The 12,928-nt window shown below is 47.8% G+C and overlaps 1 protein-coding gene across 1 annotated transcript in view; it reads left to right on the top strand.

Annotated features, from left to right (window-relative positions):
- LOC132405842 (disintegrin and metalloproteinase domain-containing protein 10-like) overlaps positions 1-12,928 on the top strand; it is a 636,699-nt gene that overhangs the window by 76,968 nt on the left and 546,803 nt on the right. Inside the window, exons 5-6 of the mRNA XM_059990833.1 lie at positions 1,534-1,634; positions 8,815-8,817. Coding sequence (XP_059846816.1) covers positions 1,534-1,634; positions 8,815-8,817 — 104 coding nt within the window. The remainder of the gene's footprint in view (positions 1-1,533; positions 1,635-8,814; positions 8,818-12,928) is intronic.

Raw genomic sequence — 12,928 nt, 5'->3', positions numbered from 1 at the left:
GACTGGGAGAGTCTGTGCTTCACGTTGTAGCCCTCCCCAGACTGGGGGGGTCTGTGCTTCACGTTGTAGCCCTCCCCAGACTGGGAGTGTCTGTGCTTCACGTTGTAGCCCTCCCCAGACTGGGAGGGTCTGTGCTTCACGTTGTAGCCCTCCCCAGACTGGGAGTGTCTGTGCTTCACGTTGTAGCCCTCCCCAGACTGGGGGGGTCTGTGCTTCACGTTGTAGCCCTCCCCAGACTGGGAGTGTCTGTGCTTCATGTTGTAGCCCTCCCCAGACTGGGGGGGTCTGTGCTTCACGTTGTAGCCCTCCCCAGACTGGGAGTGTCTGTGCTTCACGTTGTAGCCCTCCCCAGACTGGGAGAGTCTGTGCTTCACGTTGTAGCCCTCCCCAGACTGGGAGAGTCTGTGCTTCACGTTGTAGCCCTCCCCAGACTGGGAGAGTCTGTGCTTCACGTTGTAGCCCTCCCCAGACTGGGGGGGGTCTGTGCTTCACGTTGTAGCCCTCCCCAGACTGGGAGTGTCTGTGCTTCACGTTGTAGCCCTCCCCAGACTGGGAGAGTCTGTGCTTCACGTTGTAGCCCTCCCCAGACTGGGAGAGTCTATGCTGGCCGCTGACTGAAGTCTGGTGCTGTGATGGCTGAAAGTTTAGGAAATCACAAGTTCATGCTCTGCGTCAGAGGCCTGAGTCTATAATGCTGGAGGAACTCATCAGGTTAGCTGGAATCTATGGAGGAGAATGAATAGTTGATGTTTCAGGCCAAGACCCTTCTTCAGGGCTGGTAAAGGGATAGAAACCAGAATAAGAAGGTGAGGGGAGGGGTTAGTGCACAGGCTGGCCGGTCAGGACAGGTCACTTCTCAGAAATGATCCAGTGGCTTTCAGGCCGATAGAAACATCACCAGGCAAATTAGTAGAGCAGAGGCTTCATTGCTGAGACCCACACTAAGCAACTCAGAAACAGCTTCTTCCAGCCCGTCATCAGGTTTATGAACCCCTGGACATTAACTTGTTATTCCTTGCATTATTTATCTTTGCACTGTGCTGCTGCCCCCAAACAGAAGAAATTATGTCATATCTGTCAGTGATAATAAACCTGATTCTGTTTCTGCATTGCTTCATTTGCACAATTTGTTGAATTGTAGAATCACACAGCATAGAACAGGCCATTCAGCCCCATTAATATTGATCCGACACCATTCTGTGGGGAGAAACCGGATCACCTGGGGTTACAGGGAGAACGTACAAACACTTATGTATAATCTGTGTGAAGCACTAGAGTGAGTGAGACCTATAGTTGTGTGTGGAGGACAGAGAGAGAGCCAGACCTGCAGAGGAGGGCAGCTGAGAATCAGTGACTGATTTCATCCATGTCCAGTCTAAACCTAAAAGGCAGCTGCGGAAAAACCCAAAGGTGTGTGTGTCAGCAATGTGTGGCTTTCAGTTTCTGTACAGGTTCACTTGCGTACCCAGAGAGTCACAGAGCGTGTCCCATTGCTACAGCTGGATTATTTAATCTGATCTCTTCTCGTTTCAGACTCCTCCCACCTGCAAGCCCACGAGCTAAGTTGTCTGAGTCAGCCCATGCTTGGGCTGTCACCACTTGGCCTACAAGATTTCCAGGAACCATTGATGCAGGTTAAGTAATTCTGAGAGTTGGCTCCCCTGGGTTGCTGGAGAACTGGCCAGTGGCCTTTGCAGGAAGCACGTTAATGCTGAGAGTGGAGTGCATGATTATTCAGTTAAACTGCCATTCAGCAAAAGTACCTCACTGGAAGATGGTACAAGTCACCAGATTAGTTAATTAAATAACTGTGGAATAAAATTGAATGCTGACCATGAACCACTGGATTGTCAGAAAGCCATCTCATTCACCTAGCTGCTGCCCCTGTGCATTCCTTAAGTCCACATTTTAAGCCCAAGATCCCCTACCTCAGCCTTAATGAAAGGCAAGATTGACCCCAGATTGATTATGCATGCGCACCGGGGCAGAAAAGACTGGAAGTAAAACCCCGTAACTCGGAAGTAGAAATAATGTATAAACACCAGGGGTACTCACCTTTTTTTGCACCGTGGACTGGTTTAATATTGACAATATTCTTGCGGACTGGCCGATGGTTGGTTTCGTGGCTCTGGGCACTTAGCTTCTGTCCCGCTTGCTTACATTTTTTCCGCTGAGAAAACTCAGCGGGCTTGTCTAAGTGCAGGGTGCTTGGACTCAAGGTACTGAAGCAGTTTTGAGGGCTTGATTGCCTCATTAGACAGCCTCCCGACCCGAACTCCAGCCTCCCGCCCACCCACCGCCAGACACCTTGGCCAGGTGCGGCTGGTCGTGGGTGGGGTGAGAGGACAAGGTCAGGGCTGGAGGTTCCTGTGCTGGGGCCGCGGCGGTCACAGTCCGTAGAGAATGACCGACCGAGCGAGGAGTGGGAAAGGGCGCACGTCTGTCCCCCCTTGTAGGATCTATTGGCCGACAAAAGTTTGGCTGGAGGGATGACTTTCAGCAGATCACAGCGAGGTAGCTGCTCTGCTACTTACAAAACCCTGAGCCCGAATTAGGTCATCTGTGAATATTTTAGCACCAGGTTCCCTATGAACATTCGCTGTGCTAAACAGGTTTAGAGGCGGCGCCCATCTGTCCACACTCCAGGCCAGGAGCATCGGCACTTCTCGGCAGCTGCGCAAAGCCAATCAGTGATCCCTGGCGTGAGGGTATCACTGCGTTTAGGCGACTGATGACCTCATGTGTGGGTTCAAGTTCAACAGTGGGCGTGACAGGGACTGAGGAAAGGTGTGGCAGACTCGTATCGTTTCCATGCGGCCTGGTGGTTGGGGACAACTGAAGTACACTGTGTAGTGCAGGGGAGCTACTGGCATGCACGCTGGGCAGAAAGAATAGAACTAAAACCCCACAACCCGGAAACAATCTCTCAACAGTATTTGTGTATTTATTTTTCTTTTTTTTTTCGGGATGTACTGGGAAGTCTCAAAGATCGTAGTGGTTGGCAACCACTACCCTAAACTGTAGCAGCAGAGTCAGGCCATTTGTCCCATTGATCGAGGCTGAAACTTAGTTTCCCTGTCTTCTCCCCATAATCTTTGACAGTCTTACTATTCACGAACTTATCAACTTGCACTTTAAATATACCCAATGACTTGGCCTCCACACCATCTGTGGCAATGAATTCCATAGATTCATCACCCTCTAGCTAAAAAAGAACATCCCCCTCATTTCTGTTCTAATGAGACGACCTTTTATCCTGACCTGTGCCTTTTGGTTATAGGCTATTGGAAACATACACACTGACTATGCCTTTCAATATTTGGTACATTCAACTTTTACTTGTCCTCTGTTATGGCAGGTAGAAACTATAACTTTTTCACCAACAAGAGAAAATATGCAGATGCTAGCAATCTGAGCAACACAAAATGCTGGAGGAACTCAGCAGGCCAGGCAGCATCTCTAGAAAAAAGTACAGTCGATGTTTCGGGCCAAAACCCTTCAGCAGGACTGGAGTAAAAAAGTTGAGGAGTAAATTTGAAAGGGGGGGAGGGGAGAAAGAAACGCCAGGTGATAAGTGAAACTTGGACAGGGAGGAATGAAGCAAAGAGCTAGGCAGTTGATTGGTGAAAAGACAGAAGGCCCTGGAAGAAACAACTGGGGTTGGGGAGGAACACCAGAGGGGAGGTGATGAGGGGAGAGAAGGTGAGAGGGACAAGGGAATGGGAAATGGTGAAGGGGCGGGCTGGAGCATTACTGGAAGTTCGAGAAATCAATATTCATTCCATCAGGTTGGAGACTACCCAGACGGAATATAAAGTGTTGTTCCTCCTACCTAAGTGTGGTAGAGGAGTCCAGGACAAGAGGGCATGACTTCAGGACTGAAGTTCGTCCATTTAGATGTGGAGAAATTACTTCATGAGTGGCTGTGGAAGCCAAGTCATTGGGTGCATTTAAGGCAGAGATAGATTCTTGATTAGCCAGGGCATCAAAGAGTATGGGGAGAAGGCAGGGGAGTGGGGATGACTGGATCATGAATGGCGGAGCAGATGATAGGCCAAATGGCCTACCATCTGCTCCTATATCTTATGGTCTTATCCCGACAGTGGAGGAGGCGATGGATGGACATATCAGAATGGGAATGGGAAGTGGAATTAAAATGGATGGCTACTGGGAGATCCCGCTTGTTCTGGTGGACAGAGCGTAGATGTTTGGTGAAGTGGTCTCCCAGTCTATGTCAGGTCTCACTGGTATGCAGAAGACCACACCAGGAGCATTAAACAGAGTAAATGACCCCAACACACTCATAGGAATTGGTTGTTGACTTCAGAAGGAGTAGCGGATCGCACGACCCCATCTACATCGGTGGTGTGCAGGTGGAACAGGTGAAAAGCTTTAAGTTCCTTGGGGTGAATATCACAAATGACCTGACTTGGTCTAACCAAGCAGAGTCCACTGCCAAGAAGGCCTACCAGTTCCTTTACTTCCTGAGAAAGCTGAAGAAATTTGGCCTGTCCCTCACTAATTTTTATAGGTGCACTGTAGAAAGCATTCTTCTAGGGTGCATCACAACCTGGTATGGAAGTTGTCCTGTCCAAGACCGGAAGAAGCTACAGAAGATCGTGAACCTAGCCCAGCACATCACACAAACCAATCTTCCATCCTTGGACTCACTTTACACCACACTCTGTTGGAGCATTGCTGCCAGGGTAATCAAGGTCACGACCCACCCAGCCAACACACTTTTTGTCCCTCTTCCCTCCGGGAGAAGGTGTGATAGTTCAGTCCGAAGTCCATGGTCTGGTCCGTAGACTCCGGACTCCGGGTTTTCCGGTGGTCCCTTGCTGTGGTTGGACTTAACTAGAAACACCTGAGGCTCATGTTGTAATTAGGAATATAAATGGCCCTGGCATTGAGTGTGGTTGGGGGGTTGTCTTGTTAAGCTACTCATGCCACAGATGGCTGGTGGAAGGCTAGAATGGTCTCTCATCCTTGGGGCTGTGTTGGAGAACCATGGCTTCTGGGAGCCTTGCTGGTGGTAGTTGGGGTGAGCATTGTGGGATGGATTCAGCTGTTTCCTGGGCCAGCTGGGTGACTGTCAGCCACTCTGAGCTAGGTAGGGATCTGGTTGTTTCTGTAGCCAGCCAAGGCTGCTGGCTGTAATGGCTACTCAGAGCTACCCCGATGCAGAGGTGGAACTGTCTGTTCCTTGGTGTTTGTCTCTTCCTGTCCTTGCCCTGTGGGGTAAGTCTGGCTGTTCTGCTGTTGCCCTGCAGGGGGAATCTGTCTTGTCTTGTCTTTGCCTCTGTTGGGTAGGTCAGCTTGTTCTGCTGTTATCCAATGGATGGTCCTGCCCCACCTTGGTGTGGAGTTCTAGAAGAGTCCTGGCTTGTTGGTGGACAAGTCCTGGCTCTATGTTTGTGTATTGTCCTGTTTCATCTCAGTGTCCTGTCGAAGATGAGTCCTGGCTTGTTGGAGGATAAGTCCTGGCTCCATGTTGATGTACAGTTCCTAGTCTGCCCCCAGCTCCAGCCTCCGAGTTCCTCTAGCCTTGCCCAAGCCTACAGCCTCCAGCCTTGCCCCAAGCCTGCAACCTCGACCCTCAAGCCTTGACCCAAGCCTCAAGGCCCCAAGTCCCTAGCCAAGCCTTGTCATGTCCTCGCCTGAGTTTGGGGGTCCGAGCCCGAGGCAAGACTCAGGTTCTGGGTCCTTGTCCAGTCTCGGGCTCACAGTCCACCCCAGGCTCCTTGTTTCCCAGTCCCTCGTCCTGCCTAGTTCCTAGTACTATAATGTCTGCGTCCTGCATTTGGGTCCTGATTCAACACCGGACTTATGACAAAAGGTTCAGGAGCTTGAAGATTTGGGAACAGCTTCTTTCCAACTGTGATAAGACTTCTGAACAGATCCTGACCCAGATCTGGGCCGTACCTTCCAAAATTCTGGACCTGTCTCTCAGTTTCTTTTTGCACTACCTTACTTTCCCTTCTCTATTTTCTATTTAATAGACAATAGACAATAGGCAATAGGTGCAGAAGTAGACCATTCGGCCCCTCGAGTCTGCACTGCCATTCTGAGATCATGGCTGATCATTCACTATCAATACCCAGTCCCTGCCTTGTCTCCATATCCCTTGATTCCCCTATCCATCAGATATCTATCTAGCTCCTTCTTGAAAGCATCCAGAGAATTGGCCTCCACCGTCTTCCGAGGCAGTGCATTCCACACCTCCACAACTCTCTGGGAGAAGAAGCTCTTCCTCAACTCTGTTTTAAATAACTGACCTCTTATTCTCAATCCATGCCCTCTGGTACTGGACTCTCCCAACATCTGGAACATATTTCCTGCCTCAATCCTATCAAATCCTTTAATTATCTTAAATGTTTCAATCAGATCCCCTTTCAATCTCCTCAATTCCAGCGTGTACAAGCCCAATCTCTCCAACCTCTCTGCGTAAGACAGCTCTGCCATCCCAGGAATCAACCTAGTGAATCTATGCTGTACTTCCTCAATTGCCAGAATGTCCTTCCTTAAACCTGGAGACCAAAACTGTACACAATATTCCAGGTGTGGTCTCACCAGGGCCCTGTACAAATGCAAAAGGACATCCTTGCTCTTGTACTCAATTCCCCTTGTAACAATGGCCAACATTCCATTTGCCCTCTTCACTGCCTGTTGCACTTGCTCATTCACCTTCATTGACTGGTGAACTAGGACTCCTAGGTCTCATTGCATTTCTCCCTTACCCAACTCTACACCGTTCAGACAATACTCTGCCCTCTTGTTCCTGCTTCCAAATTGGATAACTTCACATTTATTCACATTGAATGACATCTGCCAAGTATCTGCCCACTCACCCAGCCTATCCAAGTCTCCCTGTATTCTCCTAAAGTCCTCTTTGCATGTCACACTGCCACCCAGTTTAGTATCGTCAGCAAACTTGCTGATATAGTTTTCAATGCCCTCATCTAAATCATTGACATAAATTGTAAAGAGTTGTGGTCCCAATACAGAGCCCTGTGGTACCCCACTAGTCACCTCCAGCCAGTCCGAGAAACACCCATTCACTGCTACCCTTTGCTTTCTATCTGCCAACCAGTTTTCTATCCATGTTGAAACCCTGGCCCCAATGCCATGAGCTCTGATTTTACTCACCAATCTCCTATGTGGCACCTTATCGAATGCCTTCTGAAAATCTAGGTACACAACATCCACTGGCTTACCCTCGTCTAACATCCTTGTTACACCCTCAAAAAACTCCAACAGATTAGTCAAGCATGATTTGCCCTTGGTAAATCCATGCTGGCTCGGCCTAATCCTATTTCTGCCATCAAGATATGCCACTATTTTGTCCTTAATAATGGACTCAAGCATCTTCCCCACGACTGACGTTAGGCTAACAGGGCGATAGTTCTCCGTTTTCTCCTTCCCTCCCTTCTTGAAAAGTGGGATAACATTAGCCACTCTCCAATCTTCAGGAACTGATCCTGAATCTAACGAACATTGGAAAATGATTACCAATGCATCCGCAATTTCCTGAGCCACCTCTTTTAGAACCCTCGGATGCAGACCATCTGGACCCGGGGATTTATTAGCCTTCAGTCCTACCAGTCTACTCATCACAGTTTCTTTCCTAATGTCAATCTGTCTCAATTCCTCTGATACCTTATGACCCTGGCCCATCCATACATCTGGGAGATTGCTTGTGTCCTCCCTGGTGAAAGCAGATCTAAAGTACGCATTAAATTCTGTTGCCATTTCCCTGTTTCCCATAACAATTTCTCCCAATTCATTCTTCAAGGGGCCAACATTGTTCTTAACTATCTTCTTTCTCTTCACATAGCTAAAAAAGCTTTTGCTATCCCCTTTATATTCCTGGCTAGACTGAGCTCATACCTGATTTTTTCTCTCCGTATTACTTTTTTAGTTAAGATCTGCTGTTCCTTAAAACTTTCCCAATCATCTGTATTCCCACTCATCTTAGCCCTGTCATACTTCTTTTTCTTTAATGCTATACAATCTCTGACTTCCTTTGTCAACCACTGTGGCCCCTTCCCCCTCTTTGAATCCTTCCTTCTCATTGGAATGAACTGCTTTTGCATCTTTTGTATTATCCCCAAGAATATCTGCCACTGCTGATCCACTGTCTTTCCTGCCAGGGCATCTGCCCATTTAACTTTGGCCAGCTCTTCCCTCATGGCTCCGTAGTCTCCTTTATTTAATTGCAACACTGACACCTCTGATCTGCCCTTATCCCTCTCAAATTGTAGGTAAAAACTTATCATGTTATGATCACTACTTCCTAATGGCTCCTTTACTTCAAGATCACTTATCAATTCCTGTTCATTACACATCACCAAGTCCAAAATAGCCTCGTTATTGGTTGGCTCAAGCACAAGCTGTCCCAAAAATACATTCCTTAGACACTCCACAAACTCCCTATCCTGGGGTCCAGCACCTACCTGATTCTCCCAGTTCACCTGCATGTTGAAATCTCCCATAACGACTGCATTACTTTTAGCACATGCCAATGTTAACTCCCTAATCAACTCGTACCCAATATCCACGCTACTGTTTGGGGGCCTGTACACAACACCCATTAGGGTCTTTTTATTTATGATATATAATTTAAATTTTTATTATATTTACTTTGATTTGTACTCCAGTGAGTGTGTAGCGCAGAATCAAATATCACTATGATGATTGTATGCTCTAGTATCAATTGTTTGGTGACAATAAAGTCATTAAAAGTAAGTAAAAAGGGTGAGGTGTTGCCTAACCTGGAAGGACTGTTTGAGGACCTGAATAGTAGTGACGGAGGAGGTGCAGTGACAGGTGAAGCTCTTGTTCCGCTTGCAATGATAAATGGAAGGAGGGTGATCAGTGGAGAGGGACAAATGGACAAGGGACTCACATAGGGAGCGATCCTTGTGGAAAGCAGAAAGTGAGACAATCCAGATGGAGGTGGCGGAAGTCTCGGAGAATGATGTTTAGGACGTGGAAACAGGTGTGGTGGTAGGTGAGGACAAATTGATCCCTATCCCTGGTAGCACAGTAGGAGGATGGGGTAAGAGCCAATGTATGTGAAATGGAAGAGATGTGGTTGACAGCAGCATTGATGGTGGAGAAAGGGAATCCCCTTACTTTGAATAAGGAGGACATCTCCTTCATTCTACAATGTAACTATAACTACTTTATAGTTGTGACCTATAGCAGGTAAAGACTATAAGACAAAGATAAAGGCACTAGAACACCCAACACCAGCTCACAACTTTGATAATCAGAAGTCCTTTTAGGAGGACCTGGACACTGGCACCTAAACTGGGAGCAATGTTGGGCATATGGGTCAAATAACCCAGACGTATTCACTGAATCAAGCTTGACATAGCAGGTGGTAGACTCCTCCGCCACAGTCCCTGCGTCAACCTGCCCAACTGGTTGGTCACATTCCCAAATGTGGACAGCTAGGAGCCCTCAACATCAATTCTAGACTCAATTGAAACCCTTTCCTGGCTTCACCTCCTGAAATCTGGACCCCACTGCCTGGCATGGCTGGTGAAGCAGTGACTCTCTCACTACTTCAGACTGAGGTTGGTGGGAGGTGAGGGGCCGGGTGCTGGAAAATGAGATCAGTGTGCATGGGTGCCGATGGTCAGCATCGTCATGTACAAATTCCATCATGGGTGCTGATGGTCAGAACTGTGAAGTACTCCAAATTCCATCATGGGTGCTGATGCTCAGCACTGTGATGGACTGCTCCAGACTCCATCATGGGTGCAGAACTGATCCAGATTCCATCATGGGAGCTGATGCTCAGCATCATGAAGGACTGATCCAGATTCCATCATGGGTACTGATCCACAGCATTGTGATATATTGATCCAAATTCCATCATGGGTGCTGATGGTCAGCACTGTGATGTACTGATCCAAATTCCATCATGGGTGCTAATGTTCAGCACTGTGATGTACTGATCCAAATTCCATCATGGGTGCTGATGGTCAGCTGTGGGCTGTACTGATCCAGATTCCATCCTGGGTGCCGATGGTCAGCACCGTGACGTAATGATCCAGATTCCATCATGGGTGCTGATGATCAGCATCGTGATGTACTCCAAATTCCATCAGGGGTGCTGATGGTCAGCACCGTGATGTACTGATGCAAATTCCATCATGGGTGCAGATGGTCAGCATTGTGATGTACTGATCCAAATTCCATCATGGGTGCTGATGGTCCGCATTGTGTTGTACTGATCCAAATTCCATCAGAGATGCAGATGGTTCAGCACCGTGATGTACTGATGCAAATTACATCACGGGTGCTGATGGTCAGCATTGTGATATAGTGATCCAAATTCCATCATGGGTGCTGATGGTCAGCATTGTGATATATTGATCCAAATTCCATCATGGGTGCTGATGGTCAGCACTGTGACGTACTGATCCAAATTCCATCATGTGTGCTGATGGTCAGCACCGTGATAGACTGCTGCAGATTCCATCATGGGTGCTGATGCTCAGCATTGTGATGGACTGAACCAGATTCCATCATGGGTGCTGATGCTCAGCATTGTGCTGGACTGATCCAGATTCCATCATGGGTGCTGATGCTCAGCACCGTTATGGACTGCTCCAGATTCCTTCATGTGTGCTGATGCTCAGCAGTGTGATAGACTGCTCCAGATTCCATCATGGGTGCTGATGGTCAGCACCGTTATGTACTGATCCAGTACATCATGGGTGCCGATGGTCAGCCCCTTGATGTACTGATCCAAATTCCATCAGGTGTGCTGACGGTCAGCATTGTGATGTACTGATCCAAATTCCGTCATGTGTGCTAATGGTCAGCACTGTGATGTACTGATCCAAATTCCATCATGGTGCTGATGCTGAGTACCGTGTTGGTCTAATCCAGATTCCATCATGGGTCCCGATCGTCAGCACCGTGATGGACTGCTGCAGATTCCATCATGGGTGCTGATGCTCAGCATTGTGATGGACTGAACCAGATTCCATCATGGGTGCTGATGCTCAGCTCTGTTATGGACTGCTCCAGATTCCTTCATGTGTGCTGATGCTCAGCAGCGTGATAGACTGCTCCATATTCCATCATGGGTTCTGATGTTAAGCACTATGATGTACTGAGCCAAATTCCTTGATGGGTGCTGATGGTCAGCATTGTGTTGTACTGATCCAAATTCCATCATGGGTGCTGATGGTCAGCATTGTGATATACGGATCCAAATTTCATCATCGGTGCTGATGCTCAGCACCGTGATGGACTGCTCCAGATTCCAACATTGGTGCTGATGCTCAGCATTGAGGTATATTGATCCAAATTCCATCATGGGTGCTGATGTTCAGCACTGTCATGTACTCATCCAAAGCCCATCATGGGTGCTGATGGTCAGCACCACGATGAAATCCAAATTCCATCATGGGTGATGATGGTCAGCAGAGTGTTGTACTGATCCAAATTCCATCATGGGTGCTGATGGTCAGCATTGCGACATACTGATCCAAATTTCATCATGGGTGCTGATGGTCAGCACAGTGATGGACTGATCCAGATTCCATCATGGGTGCTGATGGTCAGCAGTGTGTTGTACTGACCCAAATTCCATCATGGATGCTGATCGTCAGCATTGTAATGTACTGATCCAAATTCCATCATGGGTGCTGATGGTTAGCATTGTGACATACTGATCCAAATTTCATCATGGGTGCTGATGGTCAGCACAGTGATGGACTGATCCAGATTCCATCATGGGTGCTGATGGTCAGCAGTGTGTTGTACTGACCCAAATTCCATCATGGATGCTGATCGTCAGCATTGTAATGTACTGATCCAAATTCCATCATGCGTGCTGATGGTCAGCATTGAGATATATTGATCCAAATTCCATTATGCGTGCTGATGGTCAGCCCCGTGATAGACTGATACAGATTCCATCATGGGTGCTGATGCTCAGCACCGTGATGGACTGCTCCAGATTCAATCATGGGTACTGATGCTCAGCATTGTGATGGACTGATCCAGATTCCATCATGGGTGCTGATGGTCAGCATTGCGATATGCTGATCCAAATTCCATCATGGGTGCTGATGGTCAGCATTGTGTTGTACTGATCCAAATTCCATCATGGATGCTGATGGTCAGCACCGTGATGTACTGATCCAAATTCCATCATGGGTGCTGATGCTCAGCACTGTGATGTACTGATCCCAATTCCATCATGGGTGCTGATGTTCAGCACTGTCATGTATTGGTCCAAAATCCATCATGGGTGCTGATGGTCAGCACTGTGATGTAATTCAAATTCCGTCATGGGTGATGATGGTCAGCAGAGTGTTGTACTGACCCAAATCCCATCATGGATGCTGATTGTCAGCATTGATATGTACTGACCCAAATTCCATCATGGATGCTGATGGTCAGCATTGTAATGTACCGATCCAAATTCCACCATGGGTGCTGCAGGTCAACACTGTGATCCACTCCAAATTCCATCATGGGTGCTAATGGTCAGCACCGTGATGTACTGATCCAATTTCCATCATGGATGCTGATGGTCAGCATTGCGATGTACTGCTCCAAATTCAATCATGGGTGCTGATGGTCAGCACCGTGATGTACCGATCCAAATTCAATCATGGGTGTTGGTGGTCAGCACTGTGATGTACTCCAAATTCCATCATGGGTGCTGGTGGTTAGTACTGCGATGTACTCCAAATTCCATCATGGGTGCTGCTGGTCTGCAATGTGATGAACTCCAAATTCCATCATGGGTGCTGATGATCAGCATTGTGTTGTACAGATCCAAATTCCATTATGGGTGCTGATGGTCAGCATTGTGTTGTGCTGATCCAAATTCCATCATGGTGCTGATGGTCAGCATTGTGTTGTGCTGATCCAAATTCCATCATGGATGCTG

This window comes from Hypanus sabinus, chromosome 16 (genome assembly GCF_030144855.1).
Source record: "Hypanus sabinus isolate sHypSab1 chromosome 16, sHypSab1.hap1, whole genome shotgun sequence".
Classification (NCBI taxonomy): domain Eukaryota; kingdom Metazoa; phylum Chordata; class Chondrichthyes; order Myliobatiformes; family Dasyatidae; genus Hypanus; species Hypanus sabinus.
The sequence above is the reverse complement of the archived record's forward strand: the minus strand, read 5'-3'. Positions and strand labels throughout refer to the sequence as shown.